General features: G+C 40.5%; 1 protein-coding gene across 1 annotated transcript in view; it reads right to left on the bottom strand.

Moving 5' to 3' along the window:
* The window catches only part of ryr2a (ryanodine receptor 2a (cardiac)), a gene marked incomplete at both ends in the record, with an annotated part of 671,945 nt that overhangs the window by 553,682 nt on the left and 99,425 nt on the right, over positions 1–18,838 (bottom strand). Inside the window, one exon of the mRNA XM_080049015.1 lies at positions 4,428–4,502. Within this exon, the coding sequence (XP_079905141.1) occupies positions 4,428–4,502 (75 nt within the window). The remainder of the gene's footprint in view (positions 1–4,427; positions 4,503–18,838) is intronic.

Below are 18,838 nucleotides of genomic sequence, written 5' to 3'. Positions count from 1 at the left end.
GCCGCAGAATTACATTTCAACCTGACATAAATAGCCTATGTTCAGTGGCACAGATGTTAAAAAACTCCTGTTAATGATAAAAATAAATAATGAGATACATACAATACAATAGGTTTATTAATCTGAATGTAAAGCATGTTCACGATGTGTAAGGTGGCCGCATATGAACGGCACGAGGGCTGAGAACAAGGCTACTGATCAGATAAATGATCGATCAAACGTAAAATTATCAGGAAATGAGAAAAACATCCCGATGGAGATTTATATAGAGTGATTTTGCTTTAAACTGTACAGGGTTGCGTTGTAACAGTGACTCTTTCTTCAGTCGGAGCTGCAGCGTAAAGTGAAAACAAACTCAGGGTAGGTCAAATCACCTATCCAGCAGGTTAGACCCATGGCGTATGTTGCCGCAGTAACTGACTCACGGTAGCGCTGAACCTGCTTCTTGAAACGGAAAACCGAGAGTTTCCACTAACTCAGAGCGAACAAACTCTGGGTTGCCTCAAAACCAGCTACCTGAAATAGGCCCCAGCTTTCATGTTTAGCGGGGTGAAATCCAGTTTGCACATGTTTGTGTACACGCACCTGTAGATCAAACTCTTAGTGTATGTGAATTGGGGGCTAAAATATTAATATAATGTAGAATATGATGTATAAACTAAATTAGAAGTTTAAAGGCTGATGTTCATTCACTCCAGTACAAAGTCCTATGAATTTAAGTCACACATTTAACAGCAAAGATGCAGCAAAGCAACAGTCATACTTAAAAATTAACCTGCTGTTTACGGATTTTGTGTGTGTGTGTGTGCATGCATGTGTGTGCAGGGGCGTTGCACCACATTCTGGGCCCCTATACAGAAAGTCCTGATGGGCCCTCTGAGAGGCGGTCTTACAATACAAACATGTAAAAGCTATGTTTGTCTATAGTCCAAAACGTATGAGTGACTGGTCCCTCTCTGAACCAGATAACAACACAATGTTTCTACTGATGAATGACCAAATTATTGCGCGTACTTGAACACAACCCAGCCGCGGCTGGCCCATAGAGGGCGCTAGGGCACCCCCCCAAAAAAAAAAATATATTTTTTTTTTGTGTGTGTTAATTTGAAGCAACTAAACTATTTAATTTTACTTAAGAATGCACACTGAATTTATATTCTGGCACTGTATTTACATTTCATGACGAAATTCAAGCTCTAAACTGACTCATTAAGCTTCTACGGGCGCCAGTTCACGGCGCCCCAAACCCTCGTTCACTCAGAGTGGCCCTATCAATTTCTATTGCCATTCAGTTTTAACGGAGGGTTTGGGGCGCTGGGCATTGGCGCCCAGTAACTGGTTACCTGGCAACAATAACAACAACGTTCGGATCTACTAGCGGTTGCTCGCGGCGTCGCGTGCAGTGTTGCCAACTTAGCGATGTTGTCGCTATATTTAGCGACTTTTCAACCCCCCTGGCGACTTTTTTTTTCAAAACAGCGACAAGCTGTTACAATTTGCAATTTGTGTTATTTGCAGATGACACAAATATTTTTTGTACGGGAGAGGACTTGCAGCAGCTTCTGGAGTCAATTACATCTGAAATGAGAAAATTAAAAAGGTGGTTTGACAATAATAAATTATCATTGAATTTAAGCAAAACAAAAATCATGTTGTTTGGAAATTGTAATTTAAATAGTGATGTAAATGTCAAGATAGATGGTGTTAATATTGAAAGAGTGTATGTAAATAAATTCCTGGGTGTGACAATAGATCACAAGCTATGCTGGAAACCTCACATAAAACATGTTAAATCTAAACTGTCACGAAGCATCTCAGTCCTGGGTAAAGCAAAGCATATATTGGATCACAAATCATTGCATACTCTTTACTGCTCAATGATCTTACCTTATTTAAATTACTGTGTGGAGGTCTGGGGGACCACTTACAAAAGCTCACTGCAACCACTAGTCACACTTCAAAAACGAGCCATAAGAATAATCAATAAAGCTGGATATTATGATCACACCAACCTCCTCTTTTTATATTCCCGTATCATAAAGTTCAATGACCTGGTTGAATATCAAGTTGCACAAATCATGTTCAAAGCTAGAAATAAACTGCTACCAGGTAACATACAAAAACTTTTCTTTGACCGAGAGGGGGGTTACAATTTGAGGCAACAGTTAAACTTTAAGACACTGGCGGTACGCACGACTTTAAAATGTCATTGCATCTCAATTGGGGGTGTGAAACTGTGGAATGGGATGAGCACGGAGCTAAAGCAATGTCCAGACATGATCCAGTTTAAAAAAAGGTTCAAAGCAATGATTTTCATAAGGTACAGGGATGAGGGTGTGAAGTAAGAGGGTAATTATAATTATATGGATATATATATATATACTGATTGTATAGATATGTATGTATATATGGATATATTGATTGTTTATAAATATAAATATAGATATATGCATTATATAAATATATAAAATATAAAAAATGTATAGTATATTAAGTTGTATGTAATTGGCAAATATAGTATCGCCAATAGCACAGAGAATATAGATAAGAGAAGCGAATATAATTGTTGTTTTTGTTTTATTTTATTTTATTTTTTATTTTATTTTTATTTTTATTTTTTATTTTTTATTTAATAAATATTTTGATTTTTAATTTTTTTTAAGGAAAGGGGTAGGATTAAATAAGTGTATACTTCTTCCTGCTCCTTTTCAGGCATATTTATTGTATTTCCATGCTTTTCATTTTGTTTTGTATGTGGATGTCTGAAATAAACTAAATCAAATCAAATCAAATCAAAAGCGACAACTCTAGCTTGTTTCTGGTGTTATTGGTGACTTTTTCGCCAAGGCAAGTATCACTTTTAACTCTTCTCAACGAGCAGCGGGAGACTCCCCGGCCCCTCCCCCGTAACAGAGCACTGACAGGCGGCCCGGTCCTCGCGCAGCAGTCCCCACCCCCCAGCTGCGATCAGAGCAGGAGATACACCTCTCTGCTCGTGTTCCGTTAGCATCCCTATTAGCAGTTGTAGTAGCAGCTTTCCCCCCTCTTCTACAGTGTCTACGAGTAGTGCAACTCAAAATATTATGCAGTGCTTTTTTAAACTTTGAGCATGTATGATTACTGCTAGACTTACCATTATCACGTTGCTTGTTTATGCGATTGACACGTTCATAACACTAGAACCTCACCTATTGCCTAAGTTGGCATCATGCCTTTAGTGTGCATATTGTATATAGTTCTCTGCAAACCTATGTTTGCATCATGCCTTTAGTGTGCATATTGTATATAATTCTCTGCAAACATATGTTGGTATCATGCCTTTAGTGTGCATATTGTATAATTCTCTGCAAACCTATGGTGGTGTGACGCACACAAGACAGGCTATGGTCACAATTTGTGTTTATGTATTAATTTTATCAGTGATCATAATCACTTGTTTCCCAGCACTTGCTGATGATTTATTTCAACTTTTATTATCTCTTATTCAGTCTTTGAAGGCTTGTACTTCTGGGTGTGATACCGATTAACGCCAGAGAGAGAGAGAATGTTAACTTGTGTATAATTCTCAATAGTTATTGATGTATTTGCACTTTTAATCTTGCTGAATTCTACAAGGCAAATAAATTAAGTTAAAACCTAGTTCCCCATTTGTCTTTGTAAGGAAATGTTCTATTTTGTCTTTATTATTTTGTCAGAATGCACCAGAATGCTTCATTTGTATGTGAAAATCACAAAAAAATCTTCTGGGGGAGGATCTCCCCAGACCCCCCTGCACAGGGCTGCCTTTACCTGCCACTAGGCCCTGGGGCTGAGAGGTTTCGTAGGCCCCCCCGGGCGGCGGTCTTACAATACAGAAGCGTTAAAGCCATGTTTGTCTACACCACAATATCTCTATTGATGAAATACAAAATCACTTAAGGTAACATGTAAATAATCCCCTCCTGGTCTAATGACTTTTAATAACACACAAGTTATTGAGGAGACAGCGGTGGGGTCCCAGGACCTTTTAGGAGGGTCCGGGGGCATGCCCCCCCGGAAGAAAAATTTGAACCTTTCTTTGAAAGCGTTCTATCGTTATGTGTGTGCCTGGTGCCTTGCTTTAGTGCTTCTAAAACGCATATGTCTCACATATCAATTTGACCTCAACTTATACTCATACCTATAAACGTGTCACTTTGCGGCGAAATTCGTCATCTTGAATAAAAATATGTCATCCAAGTGAAAAAATGGCAACTTGTTTAGCTAATTTTACTTTTCATCTGAACTGAAATAAATGTTGACTTTTTCCTTTAATCTATTCACCAGAATGCACTAGATGCTTCGATTGCTTTCTGACCCCATGGTCCCTTCTGTTGTTCTTGACACCCAGAAATTTGGCTTGCATGACGCCCCTGTGTATGTGTACAGCACATGTATGTTGTACTTACATGACCCTAAGTGTCTCCAGCCTCCACAAGGACCTGGCATGACTGGATACTGCTCCCCCCTCATAGTGCACTGTCCTGGGGTGGAAACATGAAACAATCACACCATTAAATCAAATTTACAGTATATGCTCATTGCTGTCTGCATGCGGTATAAGTAGTTCCATAACTGTCTGTTTCTAGCATTCACATGAACACCCAAGTTGTAAAGATTGGTCTTAAGATACAATATACAATAAAGGGAGTACAATAGTGCCCAAAAAAGTCAAACAAATGTAGCGGTCACAAGTGGTTCAGATTAATTTTGCTATTAGAAATTATCTGAAGATTAATAATACCTTAATTATTTATCAAAGTTCAAAGTTCGGGGCACCAGCGATCCACTTAGGAAAGCAAAAATAGCAAGTTTGTCTCGTTTTATCAATGATTTATTCTCAAATGTTGATTATTTTAATGTTCAGTTAAATAAATCAATATTAATAAATCCTAGTCACAATGATCATTTCCATAAAATAATGTAATCAAATAATTACTATTATAAATTTGGTAATATGACCATAACACTGAAGGCTACAGAATTCAAATTCTTTGAAAAAAGAAAGTACGTAGGATATAAAAGTATGTAGGACCATTTTGAAAACTAATAGGTTTCCCCTTGTATGCATTTCAGGAAAGCATGTTTAGGGTTATTTCAAAAAAGTACAACTAGTGTCTTACCTTTTTCAAATCAATAAAAGATTGTGTTGTTTTCTTTCTCAGTCAAAAAGAAAGCATGACTTGAGGTTTATCACACTAATTTAAAAAGAGATTAGTGTTTTTAATTTTCCCAAGTAAAGAGGTATTATAGATAATAAAGAATAATTGTTGATTTAGTAGGATTTTGAACCAACCTTATTCTCACACTTTCAGAATACCTGATTTTTTTGAGGGTTGCTCTTTACATTTTACCGATTCAAGGAATTGGATTTTTTGAAAAAGGGTTACCATTCTAAATTTATAAACCGGTTTAAGGTTCATTGTTAAGGGGTTGGGAAAAAAAGCCACATGGTTGATTGTTCCTGCTTAAATACAATTGCTCACTACTCAGTGAGAATCTTATTTTTAACTGAATTTTTAACTAAAAATGCTCCTTTTTGTGTTTCAAATAAGAAATTTGAAAAGGAGGGGAGTTTGAGAGAGCACATTAATTAAAAATAATATAAGTACATGTTAAGAAAGGTAATAAGTACAATATCTAATAAGGCCACATAAAGAAAACACTACAAGCGAAGTAGGGTTAAAAAGGGATAATGATCAAAAGACTTAATATTCATTTAAGAAGTTAATGAGTTATAAGTGATTTATTTAGGGTTCAGGATCAATCTCTATTAAAAAGAGTAAGAACAAAATGTACTAGTGTAGTGTTGTTGTTGATGTTACAGTTAGCTTTTCCAAAAAGTATTACTGCACAGCTTTATATCAAGTGTGATTAGATTACACGTATGTGCATTGATACAGTTAGCCTAGGTTACAAAATTAAGTAAGGCAAACAAAACTTCCCATAACAAAGACAAGATCAGTTATCTAATAAAGTGTAGAGAGTTATGTTAGAATTTTGGTTTAGATAGGATTCTCTTCTCTATCTCTTCTTTTCTCTGTCTATCACTGTCTTTCTGTGATGGCCTGGAACATTAAGGTGTCTCATTGACGCGGGTGGAGAATCTTCTGATGAGGTCCATGTGCTAAGAATCGCTCCCTACTCTGCTGTTAGCCTGAGGGCACACGCGGGACATCGCTGCGTCCTCTCCGGCCAGCTGACAGTCGAAACAGAGAGTCTTCTTTCCCACTGGGCTACGTGCAGTTCCTCATTCCACATGTCATGCAGCGTCATCTCATCTGGCACCAAGAGGGTCCCCCCTTCCACCTGTCATTAAGGGTCAGCTCTACGGGTTCGAAACCGGACGAGCTGTCACTTCTACCGCCGGCAGCATCGCCGACAGTCAGGGGATCCGGTCGTCAACGTCATCGTCTGGCGTCGAGAGGTCTTCCCTCTCGTCTCTTTTCTCAACGGATCCAGTTGCACAAGTCATCAATGCCCAGCTACGCACCACTGCAGGGGTGCACTGGGGTTTCCTCCAGCCTCCCAAAATAGTTGCTATGGGGGGGCTGTTGAGTTTGTGCCTTTCCGCACGGGGGAAAAAGAGTTGCTTTGAAGCAATTCAAGATATGCGCGTGTCACACTTGTGTCGTTTCTCGCAAGTGCGCGGGTCCGCGGGTTTGGACATCGGTCCGAAGAACAAAGAATGAAAGACAATTGTAAGAGTTTTTGTCATACTATGCTGTTCATTATTGTCATTGTTGTTGAATTTTAAAAGGTTCAAACAGGTTTTATTAAGGTTCATACTATTGAGTTAAAAGTGGTCATTGAAGTTTCATTTTGCCAAAGTTTATCATCATAGATTTTTGTTGTTTTTGAAGGTTTTGCATTTATCATGCTCTAAGGTTGAATGTTGAAATTCTCTTTTGAGCGTTGCTATAGAGCAACGAAGGAGGGGATTATGTAGGAATTTGCAACATTTATGTTATCATTTTAAAAGAAGTTAGTACAAAGTTTTGAGACAAGCAGAAAAGCCACACAGGCCAGAATGACCTTAGCACACAAACTGCAACAACAACAGCTGTTGTAAGCACAGCAGAACATAGGGACACTATTGCAACATCTTGCTACGAATAGACTATAATCTATTAGAAGCAGCTAGGTTCTAATATGGCCAGATATTAGATCTGTTACAGACACACACATACACACTCACATGCACACTCTCACACAGACAGACACATGCACACAGACACACACACACAACTGCCTGATAAAAGGCATAGAGCCTGGCCTCAAGGCGCGCTCACTCGCCCGAGAAAGATGGCTGCTGTTGGGGTTCCCCTTTTCCCCAAGTTGAGGATAGGCTAGGTATATAGGATAAGATAAGATCTAACAAGATCTTTTGTAATGTATAGGTAACATCTGTGAGATAGTAGGAGCTGTGTCTACTAGCTTGTAACCTTGATGTCAACCTTTAATAAAGTGAACCTGTTAAGATCTGATCCTCTGCTCTCCGCGTCTCCCTTGCCTGGTAAAGTCTGTCCTCCTAGTATCAAATGTCGTGGAATCAATGGCCCACTCGGCCACCGTAATATCTCATTATTCCACCTCATTGTAGTGCCCAGCGGCAGCAAATATTGGCAGACAGTCCAACATTATGCGCAAGTGCATCTTCCAAGATCCGGTACGATCTGCTTTGATCAGAGCTCGGGCTGTCTGCAGCATCTTCTGATAGTTTACCCACAGCCGGCTGGTTTTTGACCTTGTGCTAAGGTCTGCCCTCTTCGTGTCCACCTTTTCCTTGATTTGGTTTATCATATCTGATGCTGCAGCACTCTCCAAAGTTATTTCTTTCGTTACCATGGATGAGTACATCTCAAGGGACTTTGTGCTCGGATACTGATCTGTAACGGACGGGACATTGGACTTATTTTATCTTATAAACCACAAAAACCTGGAGGACATTATACAACACCTGAACTCCTCATCCTGTTGCCTTGACATTCTGCCCACAGGCTTCTTTAAAACAGTTTTTAGCTGTATGGCCTCAGATGTTCTACAAATTGTCAACATGTCCCTTCAGACAGGTGTATTCCCACAGGCCCTGAAAACAGCAGTCATCAAGCCACTCCTAAAAAAGAACAATCTAGATACATCACTCATGAAAAATTATAGGCCCATATCTAACCTACCATTTTTAAGTAAAATCATTGAAAAAGCTGTTTATCAACAGCTAAATAACTACTTAGCAATGAATAACTGCTTTGATGTCTTCCAGTCAGGATTTCGACAACACCACAGCACTGAGACTGCTCTGGTTAAGGTCCTCAATGACATCCATTTAAACACAGACAGTGGCAAAAGTTCTGTCTTAGTTTTACTGGATCTCAGTGCCGCCTTTGACACAGTTGACCACAGCATATTACTAGATCGACTAGCAAACTGGGTTGGACTTTCTGGAACTGTACTAAGCTGGTTTGAATCCTACTTAAAGGATAGAGACTACTATGTGTCAATAGGCAATTTCACATCTGAGCGGACACATATTGAATGTGGGGTCCCCCAAGGTTCCATTCTTGGCCCTCTTCTATTTAACATCTACATGCTCCCACTAGCTCAGATTATGAATAAGAACAAATTATGCTACCATAATTATGCAGACGACACACAAATTTACATAACCATATCACCAGGAGACTACAGTCCGATACAGGCACTGAGTAAGTGCATTGAACAAATCAATGATTGGATTTGCCAAAATTTCCTTCAATTAAACAACGATAAAACTGAAGTAATTGTCTTTGGTGCCAAAGATGAACAATTAAAAGTCAGCGCACAGCTTACATCCGTTATGTCACACCCCAAGCCAGAAATCTTGGTGTTGTTGTAGACTCCGACTTGAATTTCAAGAAACACATAAAATCAATTAATAAATCAGCCTACTACCACCTAAAAAACATATCAAGAATTAAAGGGCTTATGTCTCAGCAAGATTTAGAAAAACATATCCATGCATTTATCTTTAGTAGACTTGACTACTGTAACAGTGTCCTTGCTGGCCTTCCAAAAAAATCTATCAGACAGATTCAGCTAATTCAGAACGCTGCTGCTCGAGTCCTCACTAGGACCAAAAAAGTAGATTAGATCACATTACCCCAGTTCTGAGGTCTTTACACTGGCTTCCAGTCACTCAAAGAATTGATTTCAAAATACTGATGTTGGTTTATAAAGCACTAAATGGTTTAGGGCCAAAATACATTACTGATATGCCGATACGTTATGAACCGTCCAGAGCCCTTAGGTCGTCTGGGACAGGTCTACTTACAGTCCCTAGAGTTAGGACTAAACAAGGAGAAGCAGCTTTTAGTTATTATGCACCAAAAATCTGGAACAAACTCCCAGAGAACTTGAGGTCTGCTGCAACTCTCAGCTCTTTTAAATCGAGTCTGAAGACTTTTCTGTTTCCATTTTAACCTGCCATTTTCATTTTATTTGCTTTTCGAGTTTTCATTTTATTTGCTTCTTTTATTCACTTTTAAATGTTTTATAATGTGTTTTATGTATTCTAATCTTACAAATCCCTGTAAAGCACTTTGAGTGGCCTTGTGTCTGAATTTGTCATGATCCCGCTTGGGCCCCTTGGCCTTGTGTGTGTTTTCCCTTTCACCCTTGTCTTTGTGCTGAGCTAATTGTAGGGGTGGAGCCAGGTGTGCTGGAGTCAATCAACATCATTCACAGCTGCCTTCAATCCTCATCAACTGCTCTACATATACCCGGGCCTACCTTCCAGACACTGCCAGATTGTAGCTTCTGTTTTCATACAGTCAGTTCTCTTTCTTGCTCACCTGTTTACAGCTCCGCGTTTTTGCATTTTTTCCTGGTTAACCCCTGTTTCTCTGCCACAGTTCTCCCAGCCTGACTCCAGCCACCAGCTCCAGCCCTAGCTCTCCAGCACTACTCCTCGGACCCCTCCTGCCTGCCTGCTCTAGCCTGCTCCCACTCAGCCCCCCTGGACTTGCCCCGTTGCTCTCTCCCTGGACCCCCATGCCAGCCAATTCCCCTCCCCGTGTCACGGTCCTAACACCCTGCTGGTTTCTCCTGAAATAAATCATCTTTTACTTATACTGTCTCCGCGCCTGTGTCCTCCAGACCCAACCGTTACAATTGTGCTATATAAATAAACTTGCCTTGCCTTGCCTTAATATCACTTTTGATCAGTCGCGCAGCTGTTCGAATGATCGCTTGTTTTTGGGATTCTTCATCCTTTTCTTGTTTGCTGAAATAAGATCTTAGTATTTGTGATGTCTTCTCTCTCACGGCCATAGTACTCCCTCCTACCTTTCACAGTAAAATCCCATTGATCTGCACGATTGTCACAACACCCAAGAATGGACTCTGCAAGTGTATCAGTCTTAACACTACTTGTGTCTTTACTTCCCTCTGTTAACGTAGTCCCACAGAAGAGACAATCGTTTTGGCTGTTAAAAGGACCAGTTGCTACTCTGGCACTTCTTTTTGGCGGCTGAGCTTTGTTCTCCTGTTGGATTTTAATGTCCTTTTTATTTACGTACTTCTTTCGACATTTTGAGTGTACTATTTCACCAGCGGAAATGTGTACATTGTCGTCTCTTTGTACACTTGCATTGTTGATTCCATCAGCTTCCTTCTGATGAACCTCAACCACATCAGAGCCATCTCTTAAATTTTTACAGCAAATGGGGCAAGTTTCTCTGTTTACAACAAGACTCATGGTCAAATGTGGGGGGGGAGGGGGTTAAGTACTTAAGGATGGCTTGTGTTTGAGCAAAAATAGTTACACTGTACTGCCAAGAACATTTTTGTGAAGAAGGACGCTCAATTTAGGTATGCGAATTGCCAGGCAAATTTGCATCTGTGTTAGAATGTATTTGCCGGAGACGTTAGTTTGAAGTAACGGGCATATGAGATGAAAAGTGTGTTTTAAGTAGTGAAGGATGAATTTTGTAACAGTAATATAAGGCTGCAACTAACGATTATATTGATAATCGATTATCAACAATTATTAATCGATTAGTGGTTTGGGCCGTAAAATGTCAGAAAATTGAGAAAAATGTTAATCAGTTTTCCAAAGCCCATGTTGACGTCCTCAAATGTATTGTTACATCCAAAACACAAATATGTTTCAGTTTACTGCCATAAGAGGTGAAGCGATCTCGACTTCCAAAGTCTGACCTTCAATGAAAAGTTAGTTTTTAAGTTCATTAGTTATGACCTATTAAACTAGTATTAACCAACTTGTAACACAATGCTTTAAGTACTCATAAAGAAACTCCCATTACCCTCACGGTCTCTGCTGAGTGGTGAACCCGGGACTCCGCGGTGAGTGCGCCGAATCTTAACCACTAGACTACCAGGGTTTCTTCTTTAAATATAAAAATTGTTCTACTTAAACCCACCGTGTTCAGCGTTTTACTTCATCAAAACTTATTCATCTATATAATGAATCCTGTTTAGGTACGAAATGCAACACTTTATATTTGATTCAGATAATCATTCACCACTTTTAGGCAGAAGATATCCTTCACAAGTTATTTATTTCAGTTTTATGCAGCCTATGCTTTTTAACCCCGTTTCCTAAAAACAGAACATATATACTATTTCAAGATTTAAAACGCCTGCGTTAAATCCGGGAAGGAATCAGAGCATATTCTCTCCTTACAGAGAGGTTAGTTTTATGAGGTTGTGTGTGTTTTAAATCAGTAATGTGCCGTAGTGTGGAGTCAGTGTACTTACCTCCCGGGGGTGAAACGATCTCTTTGAAGAAAAAACCCTAAAGTCCTTCTGTTCCAACTATAAACTAATTCAAACTGAGGCTTTACAACATTTAAGGGATTTTATTTACAAAATACAAGAGAGTATAGAAATATTACATAAAAATGGACAAGAAAGGAAATGAAAAGAGGTTATTGGCCTATAAACTCATCAAATGGAGTATTTGCTCATTATCCCCTAGTAGATGTTTTCTTGGTATTTTTCACAATTTTTCAAAGCCCAAGATCAGAGTTATTGCATGCTCTCCGATTTTAAACTTGCGCTCTAGCCCTAAATAAAATACATCCCGCTAAGTCTGTAAAAATGGTGAGGACTTAAAGAAAGTTTCCATTAACCTTCGTTAATTCCATCCCCATTCTATCAGACCCCTATGCTAATAATCCCCACCTAAAGTTTTAGAATTTTACCAAGTCATCTGTGTTTCAAGAGTTTTAAAGAAGTGTTTTAAAAGACTCTGCCTCTAAGTTCTTCGAAGTCCAATCTTTCAGAGTATTTCGGACTCACAAAGTTTTTCTAAGTTTTTCTTCTGCCTCCATGGTTGAAGACAGATAGAGTCTGCTGGAACAGAGTAGTGCCTGCAAAAAGTGGCCCAAAAAAGTCTTGTCCTGCTTCAAACAGGCTCTTATATAGTGAACTGAAAACCAATGAGACTTGGGAGCGAGAGGAGTGAAAAAGGCACAGCTGTGTGGGGGAACCCCGGTAGCCTCCTCCCTCTACTCCTTACTACTGTATGGCCATATAAGGTCCTTCCCCCTACTTACTTCCTATGGCCCTAGGGCACCTGCTCGGGGGAGCCAGGTAGCCCCCCTTCTCTCTGGCCATCACGGGGACCCCGGTGGCCCCCTTCCTCTACTCCTTCCTATGACCCCAGGGCACCTGCACGGGGGAGCCAGGTAGCCCCCCTCCTATGGTCAGCTTTTACCCTGATGATCAGTCACACTCTATTCTGTTTCATTAAAAATATCCTACTTTTACCTATGACAAAAAGATATACAAATGTCACAAGATATGCACAAGTAATAAGTTGCATCAAGGTCACCTCACTCAACAGAGGATTAAAGAAACCAGAAAATATTCAAAGTTGAGAAGCTGAAAACATTGAATTTCGAATTTTTTTTATTGAAATTAATTGGATAATTTATCAATTATTCAATTAATCCTAGCAGCTCTAGAGCAAAATGGTTTACACTGCACTGCCAAGAACATTTCTGTGAAGAAGGACGGTCAATTTAGGTTTGCGAAGTTATTAATTTGCCAGTTAAAATATTTAAAGTAAGCTGAAAACAGTGAATTTGGAATTTTTTTATTAAAAAAAGATACTTGAAATTATTAATCGATTGTCAAAATAGTTGGCGATTAATTTGATAATCTATAAATAATCAATTATTCGATAAATCCTAGCAGCTCAAGAGCAAATAGAATAGAGAAAATATTTACACTGCACTGCCAAGAACATTTCTTCGAAGGATGGTCAATTTGGGTTTGCGAAGTTATTAATCCGCCCAGTTACTTCAATCGGCCAATCAGAGAGCCCGACCTGTTGCCAGGCAAATTTGCGTCTTTGTAAGAATGTACTAGCTGGAGACGTAAGTTTGAAAAGTAACGGGCATACAAGACTTTAAGTTACTTTTGGGTGCAATAACGTTAACATTTTGTTTTAGCAAAAAAAAAATGGTATGTGCCCAAAAACACGTACTAGGAGTTACATGACTAAATCGTTTACACCTCTAGTTCACCCCAAGCGAAGATAAAACCTTACAGTAATCTCACAAAATCATGTATTCCATAAGTTTGTAATCATGTCAGTGCAATTTAGACAAGTCCAATGGATTCATAGACCCATAAAACATGGGGTTAGATACCAAAATTACTTGGCTAGGTCAAATAATGAAGGAGATAGGATATTTAGGGGCTTCCTGCCCATCTCGGGCGCCATCTTGAAAATGACACCTTTCTAGTGGTCAAATTTTGGTAGACTTTTAGTATGTTATTAAGGACACCTAGTACTACATAAAACAGCTGAAAAACCTTTTGTTAGAATTTTTTTAGGGTTAGGTGTTTTTTTTCCATATATGCAGCCGCCTACTACAGAAATGAACAACTGCTTATCTATCTATCTATAAAGCAAGAAACGTCTGTCTGTCTGTGTGTCTGTGGCTCGCATATCTCTCTGAGTTTTGGTCAGATCGGCATGAGCTTCCGGATATTGCTTAAACACAGCACGAAGGTGTGCATCCTTCATCCTTCATTTTGAAGTTGTAGAAGTTATCATATTTATATCATGCTGGCGAATAGTAGCTTACGTGCGCACAGAGCCGACTAAACCCCGCCTCCCTCTGACGAGCGGGACACACACACACAGCAGACCGACACAGCCTTACTTCCTCAACAACTCCTCATCTGCTCCACCTGTCCCTCTGACGAGCGACACACACACACACACACACACACACACACACACACACACACACACACACACACACACACACACACACACACACACACACACACACACACACACACACACACACACACACACACACACACACACACACACACACACACACACACACACACACACACACACACACACACACACACACACACACACACACACACACACACACACACACACAGCAGACCGACACAGCCTTACTTCCTCAACAACTCCTCATCAACTCCTCATCTGCTCCACCTGTCCGCTTTAGTGGTAAAGACTGCACTTCACGCTATTTTCACTATAATAATACAGCACGGTCTCGGATGCTTCCACAAAATGTTTTATATCCGTTTAAAATCTAAACTGAAAGCCCGAGCGCGAGCGCGCGCACACAAGTCCCCCCCCCCCACACACACACACACACACACACTGCTGCCTGCTACTGACACAGTAACGTTAATTGACAGTTATCCAAACTCTGTCTTATCTTTCAAATACCTAACAGTAGCCTGATGGTAATGGGGTTGACCATGGTGTCATGGCGTGCAGCATAGCCTCCTTTTATACACAGTGCAGCCATTTACTATATAGGCAACTGATTGTAAGTTTGAGTGTATTGTGCAGTATGGATGGCAGTTTGCAAGGTACCATAATATCAGATTGTATAGGTAACACCTGTACAGCTCGATTCTTCTTTAGGATTCAACACTTAATTAACACACTTTCTGTTTCATTTCACTGAACAAAACACATGGAATTAGTTTGTGGTTATCTTTACACAATAAACTAAGGAATGTTGCCCTACTCTATAGCCAACTTCTACAAAGTAAGTTACTGATAATAACCTTCAACAGTGTAAAATTAGCCATCACTGATAGCAGCCAAATGTCTAATATGTTTCTTTGTTTACCTGCTTCCTACGGGCACTGCACTAGTTTGAATAAAACAGACAACTGACCTTACAGTTGTAACTTTTTAAAGTTCCTTTTTGGATGGGGGGCTGTTGTGAGATTATTGTGGACAATTAGGCCTACTGTGATGCGATAGCCTATAATTAATTAATGATTATTAATAGCCTATTTGCTTGATTTCTTTTTAAATACAGAGGTTATTGGTCGTTTTGGAACATGTATTTCCCAATTTAAAACATAAAAATAAAGAAGCATTGAAAATTCAGAAAACAAATCTTGTATCTACATTAGCATGCTGTTTTACAAATCACTAAACAGTTGAAATAATAAATACAATGTGTTTTCCCCTTAAAATGATTAAATACATTTCTCCAAAGGTCAAAGACAGTAACAGTGTGGCACTTCTGTAAACTTAGGCCTAATGAAAGGTGCCTGGGCCATCACTCTCATGCATTCTTCAAACTTTTCTCTGCGATGTCTGAGCTGATAGGTTGTGTTGCCACGGTGATATGGAGTCTTAAAGTGCTTTCTTTCAGTTCAGCTAAATATCCCCATAGAACCGTGATGCGTTTATTATCGCCACCAGTTTAGTGACGACTTTCTTCTGCTCGTTTACTCTCCCGCGTGCATGCCGTAGTCACGCATGGCCGCAAGCAGAGCCGCAGAGCAGCACACACACACACACACACACACACACACCAGCTAATAGAGAAACCCTTTGAGACACGTGAACATTTATTTACCGCAAATCGCGGCCCTTCGCGCAGTTTTGACCATGGGAAGAGGTGCATTTACCGTTTTAAGATTTTTAACATGTAAAAAAAACTACTACCGGTAGCTCGCAATCAACGTGTTGGAGACCCCTGGTCTAGAACAATGTTACATCTATATCTATGCACTAGTATGCGTATGTGTATGTGTGAGTGTATGTAGGTGTGATGGTGTCAGTGAGTGAGTGAGCGGATGTGGGTGTGTGTGTATGTGTGTGTGTGTGGATGTGTGAAAAAGAGTAGGAAAAGTAGGGGGGGAGTTCCCACGTGATTTATGACTCGAGGGGGAGTCAAAACGCACGGGGAGCTAGTGAGTAGATCAGTGAGACTAGTGGGCGTGTAAATAGACCTCTACCAAAGGTAAAGGGAGGGGCGAAAGGCCCAAAAGGCTAGTGGGGGTAAAATAGGCTATTCTACCTCCAACCGATAGGGGGAAATAACGACCACGAGTACTCAAAATGGCGCTTAACTCAGAACAAAGGCACAAAGAAGGGGGAAGGTAGAATAACGCGGGAGGATTTAAAATCACCCCGCACCCCTTTAAACTGAGATTATCACCGATCCTTACACAAGTTCTATCTGTTCAAGATTACGAAAAGGGGAATCTAACGTGTGTATGAATGTAGGAAAGGGAGAGAAGGAAAAACCACGCTTGAGCGCGGCCCAAATTCAGGCTCCGGACGCTTGGCGGTCGGGGCTGACTTCTGCTGTTTTCAGGTCGCAGGGAAAAGCACAGCTGAATCTGCGCAGGAGGCTGCGAGAGGGGACGAATCACTCGGCTTCAAGATGAATAATGGAAAATCACTGCGGCCGCTGATGAAAGCTTTTGTAGAAAAAAGTGGTGGTTGTTGTAGGACAGAAGAGAATCCTGTGAGTTGTACGCTTCTTTTCTCTATATATCCAGCAGACCAGCCGGAACAGAGAGGGTGAACAAACGTGGGGGCGCTTTTATAGGACGTGTAGGGGTCCTTCAACCGTGTTTCAATCCGGCGCTTTAAAGGCCAGGACACACCAGTCCGACTACCCGAAAATGGTGACTGCCGATTCAGGGAGCTCCAGTCTTCCCGTCGCGGCCGAAAAAGTGCAAAGAACACACCAAACCGACTGTTGCCTTTCCGTACGCTCTGCGCTTGTGCGGGACATAATGTCTCCATAACAGCAGGCGGCGCCAATCTGTATTGTGGCCCGAAAAAATACGGAAGCCGGAAATGATGGGACGGCTCTCTAGACCATAAATATAGATAGAAATACGTATTTATATTTATGGACCATAAAGAGCACCATTTTTAGCAAATGTGTCGAGCATGGTGTCGAGCAGTCAACAAGGGTTGATGCATGCGAGTACTCGCTGAACGAAACATGTTCAATCGGCTCAAAAGAAGCCCGACGACATCAACTACGACCGATTTCACGGCACACACCAAACAGATTCGTGTCTCCGTCCCCTCGAAACTCTATGGCGGCGATTATCGGGCCGGTGAGTCCTGGCCTTAAAAGGCACCTGAAAAGGTGAGGGCGCACCGCAGTGTTTGGCCACCGGGTGACGGCAGAGTTGTCCATGTATGTAAATTAGTTAAAAATCAGTCAGCATTTGCTCATTGCTAGCATGTGTTTAGTGAAATCCAATCACATTCATACTAGGTTTTCCCACATGCCATCCACCACCTCAAACTCTTCGTATTATGTTTTAGTATTTCCTATTTTTGATTTCAAAGATGTGTTGTTTTCTCTGTCACACTTTGTTCCTGAAAGATTATAAATTGATGCGTGCTGGTGCTCTACACTGAAGAAACAAACACTGCCCGGCCCAAAAAAAAGTCACACACTCAAAAGTCACACACTCAAATATCTTGTTGGACCATCTTGTCACCGTAGCACATTTTGACAAGCTTTATTTGGCACATAAGGTTGCTGAACTTAACCCTGACCAAATTAAGCAACCCCAGATCATACTGTACACTGCCACACAGGCTTGTAGGCACTAGACATGATGGGAGCATCACTTCATCCACCTCTCTTCTTACCCTGATGCACCCATCACTCTGGAACAGGGTCAACCTGGTCTCATCAGACCACACAACCTTTGTCCATTGCTCCAGAGTCCAATCTGTATGCTCCCTGGCAAATTGAAGCATTTTATCTACAGCCCCACTGATAAGTGGTTTTCTTAAGGCTGCACATCTGCATTGTCCATATCCCTTATGTTCTCTTTGCATTGTGCCTGTGTAAATGCTCTTACTTTCACTACTAAACATAGCCGGATGTTCTACTTTTGACATTTTAAATTTTGATTCCACGTTATTTTAAAGCATCAACTCATTGCAATCATGTGTGTGTGCTGACTGGCATTAGTTGATGCAGTGTCACTAACCACTCTCACGGAGCCGAAAAGAGTCCGGTGCCCTCACACTTTCAATAGGCTACATGGACATGCACTATATTGCGTCCTATTCATTTGACTCTTTGACGGCACGCGCTAGAAAACAGCTTTGCGACAGCTGGCGTTGTAAAAATACTACCGCTTTTGTCCAAAGGGGCCGCCAACGGACAAAGTTACTCGTAGTGGCTTTAAGTGATCTCACATCTAGTGGAGGTCCTGGGAAAGTTGTAAATGCGCTTCATTTAGCGGAGAATATCTCAACTGTTATAGACTTATATGACCCCAGTGAACAACGTGGGATGTGTGACAAAATCTCTATCCCGGGCGAAAGTCCTGAAAATGACCACAACAGGTTACACTAGTAGCACACTACGTGGTGAATGGGACTTTTTTTTTCCTGATAGATATCCTCATACTTTTTTACCAGATTAATCTTCATATTATGAGAAATACTTTTTGTATTACACTTAGTCTAAAACATTTAATAATTGCTGTTTGTCTATTTATGTTATTTTCTACCTCG

This window comes from Ammodytes marinus, assembly GCF_949987685.1.
Source record: "Ammodytes marinus genome assembly, chromosome: 20".
Classification (NCBI taxonomy): domain Eukaryota; kingdom Metazoa; phylum Chordata; class Actinopteri; order Uranoscopiformes; family Ammodytidae; genus Ammodytes; species Ammodytes marinus.
This window is presented reverse-complemented; position numbering and strand designations above follow the sequence as displayed.